The sequence below is a fragment of the Pseudopipra pipra genome, chromosome 16 (genome assembly GCF_036250125.1).
Source record: "Pseudopipra pipra isolate bDixPip1 chromosome 16, bDixPip1.hap1, whole genome shotgun sequence".
NCBI classification, from domain to species: domain Eukaryota; kingdom Metazoa; phylum Chordata; class Aves; order Passeriformes; family Pipridae; genus Pseudopipra; species Pseudopipra pipra.
This window is the reverse complement of record NC_087564.1, coordinates 15,461,586-15,481,909: the sequence shown is the minus strand read 5'-3', so window position 1 is coordinate 15,481,909 and position 20,324 is coordinate 15,461,586. Positions and strand designations below refer to the sequence as shown.

Genomic DNA, 20,324 nt, shown 5'->3' with positions numbered 1-20,324 from the left:
AAATTTTACCCTGTACCTCTCAGGATTCTTCCCAAGTTTTTTGTGACGGTTTTTAGGTAATTCCACTTGAATGTAACTGTTTCCCTCTCCAGGGGAATACACCAGCAGGAAGCTGACTTGTATTTACACGTAAGGAGTTGAGCCTAAAGTCCAACCAGTGACAAGCCAGCACCAGGAATTAGTCACGCAGTTGTCTGAGAAATTACAGCCAACTAGGAAACAGCAGCAGAAAAAATGACGTATATTTCCAGGTAAGTGAATCACAGTGATCAGTTCTGCTTGGGTACAAGAAATACATCACCTGCAAACTTTCTCAAAAGCATGAATTGATGTCCCAGTTGTGAGGAAGGAACCTCGCTGCCAGCGGGTGGGATGTTGATCTCTGTTCAGATCCATCCAGAACTACTGAAATGTGTTCAGAGCTGTCTGAGGTGTACGACTGAGCACGGGGTAAACTGAGGCCCTGGTCTGTACCCAGGGATGCAGTTCATCATTTTAAAATCTGTGCTGTTTTCATGTGTGGATCCTCTTGCTGATTAAAATGAGAACCCAGGAGTAGTGGCGTATATATTGGCAATGGCAGGGATAGGGAGAAACCCAAATTATTTCTGCAGGTTGGTTCAGCCAACCCTACTTGTGTCGTACTGTCTCCTCCTTCCCAGACCCCCTCTGAGCATCCCTGGAATCAGTTCATGCATTTTGAGCACAAAACAACAAATTTGGGGATTTCTTTTTGTGCTCCTGATAAATAAACCACAAAATCTCCAGCAGTGGCAGAACCCTTTGCTTTAGGAAGGAGATGCTATTTGAAATCCATTAAAAATGTTGTAGCTGTTTCCCATGTGGATTTTGAGGGTCTTTCCTTATCTTACTCCCGTTTTTGCCTCTTAAAAATGAATGACCCTGTTGTTATGAGGGCTGAGCTTTTAAAATCACTTGTCCCATACAGGACAGGTACACCTGATGTTTCCTTTTCCTCATCTCCCTGATTAGGGGTGATTCCTTTTTCCAGAAGTAAGTCAAAGCAATTGAACGGGAAGCCTCAGTCAGTGGAACAGATTATTCTCAGATAACAGGTGCTATGTTGACTTGATAAGAATTAATCATTAATGAACTTAGTTCTCCTTCCACATTACTCTTTTCCCCACCAGGCTTTTGAGAGAAGATTAAATATTGCTTTCCCTGTTTTCTGAAGGAGGCAAGGAACAGAAAGGTCTTGTCTTTGCCCTGAAATACAGTGAACTTCTAACTGGAGGCACTGCTGGTGGAATCCCCAGGAGAGATGAGGCACTTTACATGCTCTGCTCATCAATGGCGTGGGGAATGAGGAAAGGGGAGGAGTGGGACGAGCACTTCTCTGACTAATCTGGAAGGAACACAGTGATCTTGTCTCTGATCACTTTACTATATTTATCATGAAGTAAGAACAGATTTTTCCCGAGTTCCACGTTCCCTGGTACTTGCTGCAGTTGCTGTTGGCTTTACTGGCGGTGCTGGGATTTTCCCCCACTGGGTTTGGGAACACACAGGGCAGGCCTTGAACCCCCTTGGAAACTCCACCCTGCCTTCCACCTCCTTTCACATCCCATGGCTGAGTCCCAGCACGTTCACTCACTGTGCTGACCTTGGACCACACACTCATCAAACACCTTTTTTTTTTTTTTTTGTAGAAAATGATGCAATGAAAGGAAACTTTCTCTTGCAGTGGTTTAAGTTACGTTCTTACCCTTTCTGGAAGATTCTCTCTTGAATCACGCTTTCGTCCTCTGCATGACCTCAGGAAAATATGCCACTTTTACAAAGGAGCTGTGAAATTATTGCAACAAGCGCTTGGTAAACAAGAGCCCATCGGACACACCCCAGGCAGCAAACAAACCTCCCACAACAGGCAGGGCTCCCCGTGGGCTGGGCAGCTGCATCCCAAGGGCTTTTCATGGAAAAGGAGCCCTCTGGTGCCAGGTTTCAGGCAGTTTGATGGGATGCAGTGATTTTATACCAGCTGTCAGTGATCCAGAGCAGGGACTGAGTCCTGGTGGGCAATAACCAGGGATACTCCAGGAATGATCCATCCCAGGATACTGCAGATTAAAGGGAGTGAGACTTGTGCTGAGGTGGGAGCATGGCAGAGGAAAGCAGAGACAGGCTTGGAAGAGAGGGGAGAATGAAAGTGTCCAAAGAACCATCCCCTCTCCATGTGCTGGCTGCTCATGGAAAGGGCAGAATAAGGGTCTGTAGAAAACAAGCACAGTCATGGAATCATAGGATCTCTGAGGATTGCTGAACCAGATCCCACTGGCCACAGAAAAATGCTTTAAAGCCTGCAGCAGCTGCTGAAATTAGGATGAAATAAAATACATTCTTCTTGTTTAGATACTACAAAATCTCTCATCCCAGCCTGTGTGAAAGTTCAACCGCTTCCTTTGTTCATGAGGTGAAGGAGACTTTTGTCGACTCCAGTGTCTGGGGTTTCATTATTCTTTTTAAATAAGGGTCTGTTTCTCAATTTATTAAAAGTCTAAACCCTCTTTGTACTCTTAAGATCAGCTTTTAGCAGCTGGGGTTTTCATTAAAGGTGCTGATAGGTCGTGTGTCATCACGGATGACCTTCAAGAACAGTAAAGGGCAGGTTTTGATCCTGAAAGTCAGGGAGGGGAAGATGGAGCTTTTCTACAGGCCTTGTTCCAGGCAAGGGCCCCCCTTGGCTGTGCCTTCTCATATCTCTTCCTTGCAGCCAGTGTCCTGAGGGTGGTTTGAGGCCCTTCCCTCCCTTTGCCTTTCCTGTGCTGGGCATAGAAAGAGAAATCCCTGATGTAGAGTCCCACACATTGTCAGCCATGAGGGTACAGGTCACTCACCAGCCTAGACGTGACTTCTATATGTGCTAAAGGCTGTTCATAACACAGCTCCTCCTCTTCTCCAAGGGTGGGCATTTGGGATGAGGCCGTTGCTTGTTAGACTTGGAAAATGGCTGTGGAGGGGCTGGTGAGGAGCTGCCTTTGGTCACCCTTATCACTCAAACTCTACTCTGGCTCCTGTTGGATGCAGGGAAGGATTGCTCCAGGCACTTGTCCCACCAGGGCTGCTGTAATCTGGTTAAACCCACCAGATTAGGTTATTCCTGATCCACACTGGAATGCAAAGAAAAGCAGACCCTCAGTGTTTATTTGTCATGGAAGGGAAGCTGATCTTGTGATGGGAATAGCAGGGGGGACAGCCCTGGTGACCGTGGGTGTTCCTGGAGCCACTGGATGACCCACCCCGTGTTCCCAACCATGGGCAACCTGGGGGAGGGAGTCTGGTGTGATGCCCCTCGAGGAGCAGGAGGCAGAACTCCACCTTGACAGGGCTCCCTTGGAGCAGGATGAAAACTCACGGAAGTTATGGAGGAAAACTTGCGTTTCCTCCATCTCGGCAAAGCCAGGCAGTGCACTCCCACATATTACCTGTTAACTTATCATCTCTTTGGTACCTTGTAAAACATATAAAGACAAAAGTAACTGTTGCCCTCAAAGCTGTGTAAATTGATGAGGAAACAGCAGTGACCAGCAATACTTGAGGAGTGTCACAGTTTCTGAGCAGACCACTCCTACCCTTCTGTTAATAATTACCCATGAGGAGGTCCTGTTTTATGGCAGGATAATCTGGAAGTAGTAGAAGTCAAAAAGTAAACTTAATAATGTCTAAAAAATGATGTTTTGTCTTGTTTTTGTGTAAGTTCAAATGTATCCAGCAGAGAAGTGGAATTAATGGCCTATTCCAGTTGGTTATGCATCCTTCCCAACAGAAATGGCCCTGGCACGGCCGGGTGTTGTGGAGGATGTGTTGAGGAGCACTTGAGGATTCCAGAGGGAATGTGGCCATCCCTCCCTCTGGTTTCATGGGTAGTGTCACTCCAGGCTAACCTGACCTGACTCATGAGGTCATTCTCCAAGGAACAGTTTCGTGACATCAGCCTTGACAAGGACGGGGCACTGATACTGCCCTGACATCTGCAGAGCCCGGAGCTGAACCCTCTGGGATGAAACTGGAGGGGTTGATGTCCCTGAGCAGTGCCAGGCTGTTCTCCTCCCTCCCCACACCTCTGCTCTGCTCCTGCAGAACATTTTCTCAGGAACCGCTTCCTGAGTTTGGAGTGGTTTTGCTCATATTTCCCTTGATCTGAGGTCCCCTGTCACCACCAGTCTCCCAGTGAAGCCAATCTCTCCCATAAACTGGTCCTCCAAACTGCATGGCTGGTTCTCCAGCCTTGGGTGATTGCAAACCCCCATGTAACCTTCCCTTATGTAACATTCCATTATGTTTTCCACCCCTCCCTTTCTGCTTGAATTCCCTGAGAATTTGACCAAGGCTGTTTCCTGCTCTCGTTTTCAGGACATCCACATATCTTCCAATGCAGAGTAACGTCCTCTCTGAACCCCCCTGCCCATCTCCTCTTCCTGCAGCTCCTCCAAGGTTTTCCTTGTCTTTGGCTTCTCCCAGTCAGGGTAAACATGTTTAAGCCTTTACACTCTTGGAAATACCCTGTGGTTTGCATCTGCTCTGAGACAGGAAACCAATCCAAGGTGCTTTGTTGATAGTCTTGGTCCTGGATATTTCCAAGAGCCACGTGAAGGTGAGCTTGGCCCTCTTGGCCACCCTGGAGACTGGGACCTTCTAATAACACTCCCTGGATGAAGTGATTTCCTGTCTCTCCATGAAATCCTCACCCTTTGAGCTGGGTGTCTTTGCTGGACCCTTTGTGAACAGAGGGATGGAGGGTCAGATTCCAAGGCTAGGGAGAGCAGGGAGCTGCTTCACATCACCTTTCCACTGAGCAGATCCTGTCTGGCTTCCTGAGCCGGGAAGTGCCCTGGAGGTGCCGTTGAAGGGGTTTTCCCACCGAATTACACACAGAACCAAAGTTCTCTCTGGATGACTTTCCCTTTCTAATGGAGGACAGATATCCAGCAGCAATAGATAGAACTGCAACAAAACAGCTCCCTTTGCCCCCAGGAGCTGCCATCCTGCTGTGTGGGAGCAGCCTCACGTGCTCATGGAACACAAAGCAAGGCCCTCCTCACTGTACTGCCTGATATCCAGAAGGAATGATAATGATAATTATAATGATAGTGATAATGATAATGATAGTGATAATGATAATGATAAAATGGTTCAATTTAGGCTTTATCAAAGAGGAGGGAGAGGGAGGACAGAGAAGGCCGTTTGATCACTCAGTGCCCATCAGCCAAGTCATAACCTGAGGCAGGCACACGCTGGTTCAGGGAGAGGACAGGCTATCCAGGGCTGGAATTACCTGTCTTTCCGTGCCTCTGGGCAGTGGAGCTGGTCCTTGGGAAGAGCTGGGAGGGTATAGGCACCTGGCTGGATGCAGGACAGTGCTCAGGGCGCTCAGAGCTGAGTCTCCATCCCATATTTACATCTGAGGAGCTTTTGGCCCTGGGACGTGTTTGTTCATGTGCTGGCAGGACAAGGATCAGTGGCTTCCAACTGACAGAGAGCAGGTTTAGATCAGATATTGGGAAGAAAATCTTCCCTGTTAGGGTGGGGAGGCCCTGGCACAGGTTGCCCAGAGGAGCTGTGACTGCCCCATCCCTGCAAGTGTCCAAGGCCAGGTTGGACAGGGCTTGGAGCAACCTGGGCTAGTGGAAGGTGTCCCTGCCCATGGCAGGGAGTGGAAATTGGATGGTCTTTGATGTCCCTTCCAACCCAAACCGTTCTGTGATGCTATGACAACACTGGCATTGGCACCTCCCATAATTTCTGAGAGCACTCAAATATTGATAAAGCTGCCAGAAATCCATTAAAAGTATCTCAGCAGGTGGGACAAAGCCATAAAGAAAAAATATTTGTAACAATTATTACACGTATCAAGTGGTGCCTGATTTGTGCTTTAGGACAACCCACATTGTAAATCAGCTTTTGGGACTGGGGTGAGCTCATCCTGGGCTGCAGGTAACTCTCTGCAATACAGCCATAAAAACTCTGCGTGTCCCCGGAAATCTCTCGGGGCAGGAGCTGCTGCCCCAGTGACCTCCCGCACGCCCAGGGCCTGGCTCGCTTCCCAGCACGGGCTGGGATGTGATAAAACAAGCTGGATCTGCTCCCCGGCTCCCTGAACTCTGTCCCTGCTGCCACAGCCGGGACTATTTGCATGTTAGAAGCAGGGGGAAAGATAAAAGTTATAAGGCACCCGGTAGTTTGCCAAACTACGGAATTTCTGCGGGGCGGGGCGGAGGAGGAGGCGCGGGAACGCCTGTGCCCTGCCTCCTGCTCCAGGGTATTTAACCTGGGGAGTCCTGGCTGCAGCCACAGCTCTGCCATCTCCAGCACAGCACACATCTCTCCGGGACACATCCCTCCAGGGCACAACACTCCAGGACATTCCTCCAGCTCCCATCCCTCCAGGATATCCCTGCAGGACACATCCCTCCGGGGTGCATCCCTCCAGCTGCCATCCCTCCAGCTGCCATCCCTCCAGGACACATCCCTCCATCTGCCAGTGAGGGAGGAGCAGGCGTGGGGAAGATGAGCTGCAGCAGGTACCCCGTGGATGTGAAGGCTGTTGGCTTCATGCAATGCAGAAAGCAGAAGGTATGTTAATTTTTATAATTTTTGGCTTTTATTTCCTCCTGAAATATATTATAAATTAGGAAACTCGAGGGCTTTGGACTTACTCTTCTAGGGATGTGTTTGCTCATTCCCCACAGTGTTGGGATTAGGAGCCTTGGGATCTAGGACAAAGGGATTTTTGTAATGGGCTTAATACCATAAGAAAATTGTTATCTTGGATTTTGCTCTCTTTCTGTCATAGCACCATAAAATCCTCCTGATTTCATTTATGATTACCCATTTGGAACCCTTAAATTTAAGGAAATATTTTTGTGGGTTTAATGTTTAATTGAATTTTTTAATGTGATACTCTCAGCCTGAAGCCAGAACTAACCCACAGCTCGTGGCAAACGCTGATTGCCTGGAAGCATCTCAGATGGAACACTGTGATTAAATTGCACTTCTTTTCCCTTTTCTTTTCCCAGAACTACATGATGTTTGTGACTTGGTCAGACCAGAACAACATTCTCATCTACCGGACATTTGAAGACTTTAAGAAATTCCATGTAAGTGGGTTTTCAGTTCCTGGAATGTCAGGATTCCCATCCTGGGGAGGGAAAGGAGCCCAGCTGTGTGTCAGGGCTGTGAGGAATCACTGTTCTCTCCTTCTCTCTTTTAGAAAGAGCTGAAGAGAAAATTCCCCATGGAGAGTGGCTCCCTCAGGAGTTTACCCAGGTTTAAAGGTAAGAATAAATCTCTGATGGACCAACAAACATGTGAGTGGACAGGACAGGCATAACTGGGGACACAAACTGAAGTCTCTGAGTCTGACTTTCCTCTGGAACAGGTTCTCTGAGTTCTCTTCTGCTCCTGGCACAGCACCACTGGGTTATATCAACATGATTGTGTCTAGTACAGACTTAGAACAACCCAGAAAGGCTTTTTTATTAGATAATTGCACTTGGGAAATTAGTATTACACTTTAAATATCTGCACAGACCTTCTTGAAATATTTACATGTGAAAAAAAGATAAATTTTAGATGTTAAAAAAATTGTATCAGGAGCTATTAGAAAGGACAGGGAGGCAGGGACAGTGACTTTGTACAGTTTGGGACGGGGCAGGAAGGGTGGTGGGTGAGGACACCCCGTGTTCAGGCAAAAGATGCTGCTCCCAAAGACATCCAGACCTGCTGTTGTCTTACACCAGCTGTGCCCTTTTTCTTTTAAAGGTGTGATTATGCAGCACAGGAAGGGTGGGAAGCTGAACAGGTGCCTGGAGATCCTGAAACTGCTGGAAACCTACTCCCAGGAGCTGCTGAAAATGGACGCGAGAATCTCCCAGGGGGGAGACGTGAATCAGTTTTTCAAGGCACAGACCCAGGACCTCGACCCCTCCTTCCCTGAAAACAGGTGTGAAATCCGAGTTGTCCTTTTTGTTTGTTCACCAAGCAGAAATGTTATGGAATGTGGGTAGAAGAGAAACACCAGTTACACGAGGGCAGCAGAGCAGGGAAGTTCTGCTGGGTGCTTTAGTCTGGGTTTATGTCGTCTCTGGTGCCTAAAGCTACTGCATAAGTGATTTTACTAAAACTAAGGCTAAACTCAACCTTCCACCTGAGTTTTTGATGCGAAACTTTGCTTTGCAGTGTTGTGATCATGCCATCAGAATTTAGAAGGGAAAAGAAGCAGCAGCCCATCTCCATCACCCTTCCCCAGGCGTCCCAGAGCTACCGCTGCATCGAGAGCTTTGAAACCAAGGACACCAAGAACAGGACGTTCACAGTGGCTCAGAAGGAAATTGTTGAAGTGTTAATCAAGGACATGACTGGTATGTTTGAGGGCTGGAGGGGCAGGTTGATTCATAGCCCGGCAAATGCCAGGGTAGTGTCAGGAGTGCAGGTGTTTGTACTTGTGTGCCTACCTGGGGGGACAATGAATGTCCCTCCTGTCTCTTGTGTCCCTTATCCAGGGATTATGGTCATCTCTCAACTTGCAGGCTGTTAAAAACTGGGTGTTTTGCTCTTTGTAGGGTGGTGGCTGGTGGAAAATGCAGACAAGCAGATTGCCTGGTTCCCAGCCTCGTACTTGGAAGAGCTTGATGTCCACGAGGACATCCAGAACACCTTTAGCTCAAATGAGGAGGGTAAGTCTGCTCCTGGCTGACTTTTGAAGGGACACCTTCAAAAAATGAGTTCTGCAAAATCTCACCACTTTAACTGCTTGGAGTCCCCACCTGGATCTCTGGAGCTCTGACTCTTCTGGTCAGCTCTGCCATGGAATCACAGAATGGTTTGGGTTGGAAGGGACCTTTCAAGGTCATCCAGTCCCACCCCCTGCCATGGGCAGGGACACCTTCCACTAGCCCACGTTGCTCCAAGCCCTGTCCAACCTGGCCTTGGACACTTGCAGGGATGGGGCAGCCACAGCTTCTCTGGGCAACCTGTGCCAGGGCCTCCCCACCCTCATTGTAGAAAAAACATCTTCCTCGTGTCCAACCTAAATCACTCAGTTTGGGGTCCCTGAGCAGCCAGTCCCTCTCAGGGACACTGCCCCACAGCTGAGCTGCTCTGTCACAGGGTAGGGGCACTTTCTCCACGGGGCAGATCCGACCTCCTCCTCCTCCCACAGGCAGCCTGTACTTCGTGGTGCAGCCCTACGAGGCGCGGAAGGCGGATGAGCTCTCTCTGCACAGCGGGGTGGTCGTGGAGGTGCTCAGGAGCTCTGACAACGGCTGGTGGCTCATCCGGTAAGGAGGCTTTTCCAAAGTCCTGCCTCCCCAGGGAGCTGGTTACCTGCTGCAGCTGCTGCTTGCTCTCTCCTTGCCATTTGGGTGCATCCCTGAGCTGAATGTCCTTGGCCAGGGATGGTTTCCCAGTCCTCACACCCCATGTACAGCACGGGGCTGGGCCCTGCCCTGCTCTGCTCCCTGCCCTTGGTTCAAACTGGCTGAAGGGCTCCTCTCAGTGTTCCTTCCATCCCTGCCCTCAGGTACAATGGGAGCACGGGCTACATGCCCTCCATGTGCCTCCGGCCCTACAAGAATCCTCACCACAAGCTGCAGACCATCATCAACTCCGGGCTCAACGTCTCCACCCCGAACCTCTGCTCCTCCCTGTCGGCCCCCCAGCCCCGGGGGCAGGCCGTGGCACAGCCCAGGGCACAGCCTGGCTCTTCCTTCAACCTGAATGAAGATGGGAGCTCTCAGAGGAGCAGATCCAGGCCTCTGCCCAGGGCCAGCTCCACCTCAGACCTGGAGTCAGAGAGCTCGTCCCTGAGCTCGGGCAGCAGCAGTGAGCAGGGCGCCCGGCTGAGCTGGAAGCCCGACCTGTCCCGCTCTCTGCCCGAAGTGGAGCAGAACAGGAGCTCCCCTGCCCTGGCCACGCACGGCACCAAGTCCCCACGCCTCACCCCCAGGGACAGGAACGACTCTGGCTTCGTGGAGTCGTCTGCAGCCGACCTGAGCTCGCCCCTGCCCGACCCCGACCTGGCCACGAGTGTCCCCAAGGTGCCAGCACGGCCCTCGGCCCACGAGATCCTGCAGAGGTGCAGCACCGTCACCAAACGGGCCCTGCAGGGACACAGCCCACGGCCAGGCCTGCAGCCACTGCTGCCCAGCCTGCACTAGAGCAGGGACAGGGGACAGTGACACAGCCCAGGCACTGCTGCCCAGCCTGCACTACAGCAGGGACAGGACACAGCCCGGGCAGAGCCAGGCACCCCTCACCAGAGCCCCATGGGAACATCAGCCCTTGGACTGTGGCTTCCCAAGGACACCACTGGATCCCAAGGAATACACCCACTAACATCCATCCCCTCCTTGGGCAGCACCAATTCCTGCTGCGGCTTCACAGGGAGACTGGGAGCCAGAAGGGAGTTACTGGGAAAGGATTAAGTGGTTTAACTCCTCAGGGGAGTCAGGGCAGCTGTGGTCCAGCAGCTCCTAAGTTAGAGGTCACTTGGAATTCAGTAAGTTCTCCCTCAGGCAGCTGTTCATTCTCCCATGCAGGATGTGAGCAGTTGAACATTTCACAGTCACTGTTGCATTATTCCCCACACCAGGTGAGCTGCAGCCACCCCAGAGGGCAGAGAAGTGGCACCAGAGTGACTCAGAGTCACCAATGGCAGCCAAAGCTGCAGTTACTGGATTGTGGGAGGGATGGGATGATGCAGCTGTGATGTCACTTACCTGAACCCCATATTTAATGTATATATTTAAACTGTTTAGGTTTTGGTGTTGGTTTGGGGTTTGTTTTTTTACAGCTTAGATCAAGTTAGGTAGTGCAGAGGCCATCAGATGGATTGGCTGCATGGCTGAATGGCTGTGACAACAAAAAACCTGTTGGGGAGGAACCTCATCCCTGGCTGTTCCCTCCAGCCATGGCTGTGCAGACACAGGAGCACAAACAGGGCTGGCACAGCTTGTGTCCCACCTGGGGACAGGGACAGAGGTCACTTTTATGGACAAAACATTCCCCTTCCAAGGGAGTCTGGCAGTTACTGAAACTCCCAGCAATTCTCATCCTAAACTCGTTGCTAGATTTGTTAGGTGAATAGTTCTAGGAAAATTAAGGCTTTTCTATATGTTGCTGGCTTTGATTGTAGTTATTCTCCCTGTTAATGTTTTTTAGAAACAACTTGTGAGATGTTTGTGTCGTTCCGAATTTTATACATTTTTGTCTTTGAAATAAAATACATGTAAACATGTTTGAAGTCTGAGTTTTACACCTTAAAAATTTGCTACCTGGCGAATTAAAATCATGCTTCTCTCCCTCTCAGGTGCTAAATTTGGGGTGGGCATGGGTGAGAGACCTGCCTTGGTCCAGGCTGCATTTGCTCAAGCAAAGAAAATATTTAATGGCACAACAGTGATCGACACCCAGGGCCCAGCTGGGCTGGGGGACATGATATGACATTGCCAGGAGTGCCTCTCAGCTCCATAAAGTTTTTAAATCCCAGTAAAGCCCAACTACTTGTTGGGATTCTGCCTTTCCTCCAAACTAAATGATGTTTGAGTGTCTGGGCCTGAAAATTCAGGGTATGAAAATACAAACCAGACCTTGGCCAAAGAAACGACCCTTTCCTCTCATTGGGCCCTGAGGAGATTGGATGCTGGGCTTGTTTTACAAATTAACATTTAAAAATTTATTATAAAATACAGGAACTAAAAATACAGTTACCATCCTGGTGGGAAGGAGCTCAGGCTCCCCCCCTTTGGAAAGAGGAACCGGTGGGAGGAGGGTCACAGGGTCCCGTTGTCCTGCTGGGCCGTGTCCCCCAACCTCATGTGCTGCCACATGAAGTCGATGAACATGGAGGCCTGGAGCAGCCGGCTGAGCCTCTGGAAGTGCCTCTCTGCAGGGACAGGAGTGATCAGGGCAGTGGGAAAGAGCTCCCTGGAACAGGGTGCAAACATTTCCCGTGTCCACAGACTGTGGAGCCAGGCTGGGAGAGCTGGGGGGGTTCACCTGGAGAAGAGAAGGCTCCAGGGAGAGCTGAGAGCCCATTCCAGGGCCTAAAGGGGGTCCAGGAGAGCTGGAGAGGGACTGGGGACAATGAATGGAGGGATAGGACAGGAGGAATGGCTTCCCACTGCCAGAGGGCAGGGTTAGATGGGATATGGGGAAGGAATTCTTCCCTGTAAGGGTGGTGAACCCCTGGCACAGGTTGCCCAGAGAAGCTGTGGCTGCCCCATCCCTGGAAGTGTCCAAGGCCAGGTTGGACAGGGCTTGGAGCAACGTGGGCTAGTGGAAGGTGTCCCTGCCCATGGCAGGGGGTGGATTAGCTGAGCTTTAAGGTCCTTTCCAAGCCAAACCATTCCAGGATTCTGTGCTCCAGGCCACAGGAGGACACCCCAGGCCTGGCCCCGCAGCAACTCACCCGTGTAGGGCAGCAGGGACTCCACAGCAGGTTTAATGCCTGAGAACTGCAGGAGACTGTCGGGTGCCTCGTGCTTCAGGAGGATTTCCAGGACAGCCTGGGCCTCGTGGCAGTTCCGGGAGTTGGTGTTCCAGGTGACCAGGAATGCCAGCACGGCCTCTGTGGGGGAGGGACACCCGTGTCTTGGGTCTTACAGAGGTTCAGCTCCCACAGACAGTGACTGACGAGCCCAGAGGGGCAAAGTAATTCCAGACAGAACCATTCCTTGAGCCATCACATCCTAAATGTGTGGGATGACGAGGCCTAATGTCCCTGAATGTCCCACGGCAGGGGATGGAGCTGGATGAGCTTTAAGGCCCTTCCAACCCAAACCATCCCATGGTTCTATTTTAGGATTCTTAATTTCAGTTGAGAAAACAAGCCCCTGACCTGGAAGCTTTCAACACTCAAACCACGTCGTGACAAACCTTTCTGATCCTTCCGGAGCCGAACAATGTTCTCTTCCAAGTGCTTTCTCCCCTCGGGTTCCTTAAGGATGGCTGCAGAGAGAGAGGGGAGAGTCCAGGCTGAGAGCAGGGAGACCACTGGTTATCTGGGGTGATTGCACTTGGGAACACGGGAAAGAGAGAGGGAACACTGAGGCTTTCTGACTAATAATTAGACCTTGGAGCCTGGAAAGAGTGTTCTGGAAAGCAGAGGGCAGGAAAATGCCTTCGGAGCACGAGATGGACTCACCCTTGACCACCGTCAACACGGTGTGAGGCCGATCCAGGGAAATGGCCAAGCCCAGGGCTCGGAGGTACCTGTGCTCATGGAGCAGGTTAGAAAGCTCTTGCTCTCTGGAAAACAAATCAGGGTCGAGAGTGAGACCAGTGTTTGAGTGGTGGAAACAAGCACTGCACAAAAAGCAGCAGATTTGGCAGTAACAGCGTGCAGGGGGGGGTCACACCAACGAGTCAGTGGTGCTTGTCAATAAATGCCTCGGTGCTCCCACTAAATATTGGGATTAGATGGAGCTGGATGGCTCCAGGTATGGGCAGTTCCAATGGCCAGTTTGCCCTTCACGGCTCTTAATTGCACAAGACCAACTCACTTCATAATCTGCTCCTCCTGTTTAGCTTGTGCTTCTTTCTCCTCAATTTCAGTGACATCCTATAAAAACACAGGATAAAACTTTATCAAATCTTGCTTTAATACACACAGATTTTTACTGAGCCATCAAGAGATGAGGAGACCAGGTTCTGCAGCAAGATCTCTAGGCCAAGTAATGTAAGGGTTAAATCCAGCAACTCCCAACTTCCCTCCAAGCCACCAGTGCCTGAGGCTGCTGGGGCCCATCTGCTGCAGGGGAAACACAGTCTGGCCAAAAAATAACCCCAAACCCCAAGATAAGCCTTACTGACCCAATTCCAAAGTGCAGAAAATGGGAACACATGAGGAACAAGCCACTGGCATCCTGAGTTCTCCATTTATCCTGATTATTAACCCCCGTGCTGTACCTGCCAGAGTGTGATGCAGGAGTCACTGGAGGCTGTCACCACCATGTCATCTTGTTTGTTGGAGTGAAGACCCCAGATTTTATCTTCATGACCATCTAATGTCTTAACACACTCGTTTGTTTTAATTGTCCAGAGTTTTAAGAGACCATCAGATCCACTTTTGGAAGAGAAACACAAAAACAAAAAAAATAGTCACTGGACAGATCCATTCTTGCTCTGCCCCCCCCTCAAATATCAGATAAACTTGTCCCATTCCAGTGCCTTCCAAACAGGAACAGAATTAAACAAAATGTGCAGGGAAAGATCCACCCTTAGCTCTGCCTCCTGTGTGTGGCCCCAGCCCAGCAATGCATGGCAGATAAATAGAATCCATGGAATAACTGGAGAAGAGGATTAATTCAGCCCCTGTAGAAAGCTTGGCCTAAATATGGCACCTTCCTATCAGTCTTTCCAAGGTCTCCTTGGACACAAGACTCTTCCCTCTTGCTGCTGCTGCTCAGCCAAGAGATTCCCTCCTGACCAGCTGTGGATCTCCCCCAGACTCCCGGGACAGGCACAAACCTGCTGAGCAGTTGGGCCCCTCGGCTCACAAAGATGATCTTCAGCACTGAGGCATCGTGGCCTTCAAAGGTCTGGGAAGGAGAAAGGAAGCTCAGTTTCCAAAGGATCAACCCCAGGGCTTTGCCTGGAGCAGGGGCAGGAGCTCTCCTCACCTTCAGGCAGCTGAAGTCCCGAAGGCCCCAGAGCTTCAGGGTCCCATCTGCCGAGGAGGTGGCCAGGACCTGATCCACGGGGGAGAACTGCACGCACCAGATGCCCCGTCTGTGCCCCGAGAACACCCCCAGCAAGGAGCAGTCGGAGCAGGACCACAGCTTGGCCAGCCTGTCCTGTGAGCCCGTGGCCAGCAGCTTGTCATTGGGGGACACTGCCACGCTGTTGATGTCCTGGGGGGGGAAGAGGAGCACAGAGTACTTCAGCCTTTGCTCTGGGAATGACCAGAGGCGGAACACGGGAGAGGGAGATTTAAGTGCCAGAGCCACGTTCCAGGCTCAGGGGGAGCCTGACCTTGTTGTGGCCCTTCTCAGTCACTCTGGCATGGAGGGTTTCTGGGCTGGAGATCGAGGCTGCTTTTGCTTTGGAAGTGAGGGATTCTGGGATATTCCAGATCTTGATTGTGCAGTCCTGGCTGCTGGTTACTACAAAGCTTTCCTTCATTCTGAGAGGAACAAAAACATCGAGGAGGCAAATCAGTGGCTTCCCCTGCACAGGAGAAAAGGCCCTTCCCCTCCATGAGCAGGAGGACACAAAGGGACAGCCTGACCCAGTCTGTGTTACCTGGAGCAGGCGACAGCGCCCACGCCGTGGGCATGGCCCAGCCCCTGTGCCACACAGACCACCCTGCCAGCCTTGCCCATCCTCCAGACACGGATGCTCCTGTCCTGTGGGGGAGAGCACAGAAACTGCTTGATTTTCTGACAAGAGATCAGCCCCCTGGGCTTTCACCACATCCCCAGCCTGACTGGTCCTGAATTTTGCAGCTTGAACCTTTGCCTGCCTTTGGTCAGAGCAGGTGAGGATGCACAGCCAGACAGGATAAAGCTCCAGCCTGGGGTTCCAGAGTGGAGATTTATTTTGGGGTCTATCAGAGGTTTATTTTTGGGTGTATCAGGGCAGTTGGCACCTTTTCTTCCCACACAGAATCTCCCATCAGTCCCACACTAACAACTTCTCTGATCTCTAATTCCAGACCCAGATGTCTGGAGAAGGAACCATCTCCTTCGGGCTAATAAATACAACTGATTTCCCAGGGACAACATTAAAAAGGGATAGTGAAGAACCTTATCTTTGGGGGATGCAGCAGACAGGAATTGTGTGAATAAAAGGCCCTTTCTGGAGTGCTAAAAGTGGTACAATATTGCCCATAAAGATCAGTAAAGTGAAGAGCTGCACTAAATGAAGAGCAGTGACACACCTTGGCACAGGTGACGAACATCAGGCCTTTTCTGAAGACATCCAAAGCCATAATTGTTTCTAAACAGAAGGAGACAAAACAGAAATACTGAAATGGGACAACAGGAATGTGTGAGTTAATGAACCCACTGTCCTGGGGACAGGTCTGGGACACTGGGACAGGACATTCACAATCCCTGTGGAGCGAGTGGCACTCACACCCCTTCAGCTCCAAATTAAACTGATGTCACTGCCAGTGACAGGGACAATGGGATATATCCTTTCTCCACACAACTCCCAAACCTGTTGTGATGCTGCTCAAGGGTTCCAGCCTCCACAGGAGCTCCAAGAGAAGCTGGACAAGGGAACCCCTGCCCCTCTCCCAGCCAGGTCAGCACTGGCACCCACCTGTGTGGCCGTAGAGGATCTGGCAGTGGGACGTTGCCAACTCAAACACTTTCAGCTGGGGGCTGTTGGTGGCCACAACAATGTGAGAGTCACCAGGGCCCAGGAACTTCACATCCAGAACCTCCTCGTTGTACCCAGCGAGCTGGAATGGGAACAGTTCAGCAGGGAAAAGCTGCAGTGCTGTGATCTCGCATTTAACGCTGGGTGTAAGGATCCCTTTTACACATAAGCTGGAGCACAGGAGGGATTTCTGCCTGGGCCTGTTCTGCTTTCTGGTTCTTATGTTGGTCTCTGTGCAAAATTCCCCCCAAACAGCCCCACCAGTGAAATTTCTGGTTTAGCACCAAGGAACAATTCCAGAACAGGCCGGAGACAAGGGACAGAGCTTTTACCAGGAGCAGAGCTGATCCCAAACCATGGATAGAGGCAAAAGAAGGCTGGGGCTGTCACCTGCTTGTGGAGCTGGAGGGTTTGTGCCTCGTAGAACATGACGTTGTGCTCCAGGGACACGGTGACGAGCTCTCCCCGCGCGGGCACCCACAGGCACTGGCACAGGCTGCGCTCGCTCGGCTCCTCCCGCGGCGCGAAGGGCACGGGCTGGCTGTACACACAGCCTGCACTGGCCACCTCCCACACCCTCAGGATGCCTGCAACAGCCACGGGACACGTCCTCTGTCACAGCCAGCCTCACACAGTGACTGCCCAAGGGGTGTTATCCGAACCCTGGCACTGCCCACGGGAAAAGCTGCGCAGCTCCAGGGCAGGAATGGGCAGAGATCTGACTCCAGTGGCACGAGAAGCCACAGGGCTTCTGCAGTCTAAATCAAACTTCATTGCAGTTTGGGAATTATTTATATGTATTTATGGGTTTGAAAGTATATTTTTATGTAGATAAATGTATCTGAGTATTAAATGTTTCAGAGCACATCTGACCCCTCCTGCTCTTCCCCAGCTGCCCGAGGAACCCGGGAGCAGGCTCTGCTCTCCAGCCCAAGCTTCTGCCATGCAAAGAACTCCCATCCCAGCAATCACAGCCCCCCAAAGTGGCAGTGGCACTGCCTCACCTTTGCTGCCAGCTGTGACAAAGTGCAGCCCTTGTTTCTTCACACCCAGCTGAGAGAAATCCCCCTTCTCGGGCAACAACACGGCAGCTTCCACGGTCTGCAAGAGTCAGAGAGTCACAGACCCAGGGCTGGCCAAAAACTCTGGGAGGGCAGAGAAACCTCATTCCATAACACACAGAACTTGAAGAGGGAGAGTTACTGTGGGACCACGACTGGAAACTACAAAAGGATCTCAAAGGAATAAGTGAACCCCAGTTTCACCTCGTAGACGGGGACGGTTCGTTTGCTCTCCCTGCTCTCCAGGTCCCACACCATGCAGATTTTATCACGGCCAGAGCTGCAAAGGAAAAGGTGTTTCAGTGCCAAATCCATGTGCAAATCTGGCACTGTGGGAGTTCAACACCTCTCTGGAGAGGTCATTCCCTGTGCCAGCAGAGTGTAATGCCAGAAACACAGACCAGGCTGGATGGGGCTTAGGAGCAACCTGGGCTAGTGGCAGGTGTGCCTGCCCATGGCAGGGGGTGGGACTGGATGGGTTTTAAGGTCACTTCCAACCCAAACCGTTCCAGGATTCTGTTCTACAGGTGCCAAGACCCTCTGGAATCACCCAGCCCTGGCAGGAGGTGAACAGGACAGAGGTCAAACCCCTGTACCCAGGTGGTACCTCAGGAGGGTGTTTCCATCTGCAAATGCCAGCGAGGTGACAGCACTGAAGTGCCCATCCAGCACAGCCACACATTTGCTGGAATTCAGGTCCCAGATGCGGATTTTGTAGTCCATGGAGGAGGAGAAGAGCTGCAGGCGGGAGATGTCCGGGTGGAACTCGACCAGGCTGGGCAGGGGGAGAGGAACAGGACAGGAGTGAACCTCCTGCAGTGCTGGCCTTGGCCCAGCATCTAAATAAAGACACATTTACACAGGTTAACAGGCCAGGCTGGGTGGGCTTGGAGCAACCTGGGATAGTGGAAAGTGTCCCTGCCCACGGCAGGGAGTGGAATGAGATGAGTTTTAAGGTCCCTTCCAACCCAGACCATTCCAGGATTCCACGAGAGATCAATTGACACGGATTTATAAGAGACTTTCTTTGTAGGGTCTCATTCCTCTGCCACCCACCAGAAGACTTTACTGTTTGTCTTTGCCAGTGTTCCCGTGCTCTTGGAGCACACCAGCCAGCAAGCCCAGGGATTCCATTTGGATCCCAACCAATCTGAGGACACTGGTTAGTGGTGAACATGGTGCTGCTGGTTCATGGTTGGACTCAATGATCTGAAAGGCCTTTTCCAACCTGAACAACCCTGTGATTGTATGAAAACTCTTGACAAACTGGGCTAGAGACAGTCATAGCCCTGCTCCCAAAAAACAGGAAGAAGAGTCCAGAACCTGCTTGGAGTGGGCCTTCCTATTCCATTAACTCAAGATATTCCAGGTCAGTCCCAGCACCCCACAAATGGCAGGGACTGACAGACACAACTCCTCCTTACTGTACCACTCCAGAGGATCCTTTCAGGTTGTGTGTGCAGTAGTGTTTGACCATATCCCAGACCTTAATGGTGCTGTCACAGCCACCTGGGGAAAGAAGGACACAGGGAATGAACCATGGAAGAGAGAGAGGCAGGAGTCCAACACATTCCAGAGCCAAAGGGCCCCCCAGCTTCCCCCAGTGCCCTGTACCTGTGGCCAGCAGGGTGGCTGTGGAGTCACAGGCCATGGTGGCCACGGGCAGGGGGTGCAGGGCCCGCCAGGTGCGGGCACAGCGCGGCTCCCGCCAGTGCCACTGCCGCAGGAGCAGCGCCCGGGAGCTCGTCAGCAGCACCTGGAACGGGCACAGGGACACGGTCAGGGATGGACTGGGTTGGAATTCCTGCCAGGGCCCACGCACAGGGCACAGACAGGGCAGGTGCCACAGCTCAGGCTCCTGGCACGTCCCAGTCACACCCAGGAGGGGACACAGGGAAGGGTGTGAGGAGCCTCCGTGGGGATCTCTAGAAGCACAGAGGTCATGGAATAGAATCAGGGAATCTCCTGTGCTGGAAAGGACCCACAGGGATCATCGAGGCAAATCCCGGGCACAGGGCTCCCCAAAATCCCCCCTCATTCCTGGAGTATTGTCCCAACACCCCCTGCAGCCCAGCCCAACCCCCTGATCTACCCAAAATAAACCTCTGATCCAAACTCACCTCATCATCGGGGCTGAGCACAAAGGCAGTGACATCCTCCTCCTCCTCCTGGGAAGTGAAACCCCACAGTTAAACCATCCCCGGATCTCAGAGCTCCCTTCTGACACTGAGCACAGCTTGGGGACAACCCCAAACCCACCCTCCTGTGTTTTGGACCGTTCCCACCCTCCTCACTCCCGCGAGTGGAGTGGGAAAACCCCTCCCGGGAGCGGCCGTGCCCCTCACCTGCTGCAGGCTGTGCAGGAGCGCTCCCGTTTCCACATCGAGCACGTTCACTTTGCTCCCGCAGGGGCAGAACATGAACTTCCCATCGCGGCTTATCTGGGCAAGAGGGGGTGAGAATCAGGAACGTTACAGAGCCAGGAGACGCGGCACTCCCAAACCCTCCAGAGCCGGGATTACCTGGATTCGCCCTCCCTTGTAGAACGGCTCGATCTTCCGCGACACGGCGTAGCTGGAAGGGAAAGAGACGGGAAAGGAGTGGCCCCGTTAAACCAGGACGGCGGCGGCCGCGCAGCCCCAGCCCGGCGGCCCCTCGGTCGTCCTTTCACTCCCATCCCGACTCTCACTTGCTCTTGAAGCGCACGGGCTCCGCGGCGGCCGCGTCCGTGTCCGCCATGGCCGCGCTCCACGTGCTTCCGGCTGCCACGGGAGTCACTTCCGGCGCGCGAGTAACGTACGGAGGGGACGCCGCCAGCGCCGCGTTTAGTGCGGAGCTCCCGATCCCTCCGGGACGGCGGGAACAGCCCGGCCCCGCCCCCGCGCCGCTTCCCAGCCATCCCGACAGTCCTCCAGCAGA

General features: G+C 52.0%; 2 protein-coding genes across 2 annotated transcripts; one reads left to right on the top strand and one right to left on the bottom strand.

Annotated features, from left to right (window-relative positions):
* The first annotated feature begins 4,654 nt into the window (after positions 1-4,654).
* On the top strand, positions 4,655-11,249 carry NOXO1 (NADPH oxidase organizer 1). Its single transcript, XM_064673392.1, has 8 exons — positions 4,655-6,591; positions 7,035-7,115; positions 7,229-7,292; positions 7,780-7,960; positions 8,197-8,378; positions 8,580-8,693; positions 9,179-9,296; positions 9,539-11,249. Exons 1-8 carry the CDS (start codon positions 6,526-6,528, stop codon positions 10,173-10,175), a joined length of 1,443 nt encoding a protein of 480 aa, XP_064529462.1. The 5' UTR covers positions 4,655-6,525; the 3' UTR covers positions 10,176-11,249.
* A 416-nt stretch (positions 11,250-11,665) lies between these two features.
* On the bottom strand, positions 11,666-20,183 carry TBL3 (transducin beta like 3). Its single transcript, XM_064673391.1, has 22 exons — positions 20,095-20,183; positions 19,928-19,979; positions 19,751-19,846; positions 19,526-19,573; positions 19,020-19,161; positions 18,830-18,914; positions 18,013-18,180; positions 17,610-17,685; positions 17,349-17,445; positions 16,735-16,931; positions 16,285-16,426; positions 15,899-15,957; positions 15,262-15,365; positions 14,992-15,142; positions 14,640-14,870; positions 14,488-14,558; positions 13,927-14,083; positions 13,521-13,579; positions 13,163-13,266; positions 12,895-12,966; positions 12,428-12,586; positions 11,666-11,902 (listed from the first exon to the last, which is right to left on the bottom strand). The coding sequence occupies exons 1-22, from the start codon at positions 20,142-20,144 to the stop codon at positions 11,790-11,792; spliced, it is 2,433 nt and encodes an 810-aa protein (XP_064529461.1). The 5' UTR covers positions 20,145-20,183; the 3' UTR covers positions 11,666-11,789.
* Between the last annotated feature and the right edge of the window lie 141 nt (positions 20,184-20,324).

What these genes read in the sequence shown, in the direction of transcription:
- NOXO1 (XM_064673392.1), top strand. Translation starts at nt 6,526, where the DNA reads ATGAGCTGCAGCAGGTACCCCGTGGATGTGAAGGCTGTTGGCTTCATG. An exon ending in GAGTTTACCCAGGTTTAAAG is followed by an intron (nt 7,293 to 7,779) that starts GTAAGAATAAAT and finishes TTTCTTTTAAAG; the next exon opens with GTGTGATTATGCAGCACAGG. An exon ending in CCCTCCTTCCCTGAAAACAG is followed by an intron (nt 7,961 to 8,196) that starts GTGTGAAATCCG and finishes TTTGCTTTGCAG; the next exon opens with TGTTGTGATCATGCCATCAG.
- TBL3 (XM_064673391.1), bottom strand. Translation starts at nt 20,144, where the DNA reads ATGGCGGACACGGACGCGGCCGCCGCGGAGCCCGTGCGCTTCAAGAGC. An exon ending in TCCTGCACAGCCTGCAGCAG is followed by an intron (nt 19,574 to 19,750) that starts GTGAGGGGCACG and finishes TTCACTTCCCAG; the next exon opens with GAGGAGGAGGAGGATGTCAC. An exon ending in CCTGCATCACACTCTGGCAG is followed by an intron (nt 13,580 to 13,926) that starts GTACAGCACGGG and finishes GTGTTTTTATAG; the next exon opens with GATGTCACTGAAATTGAGGA.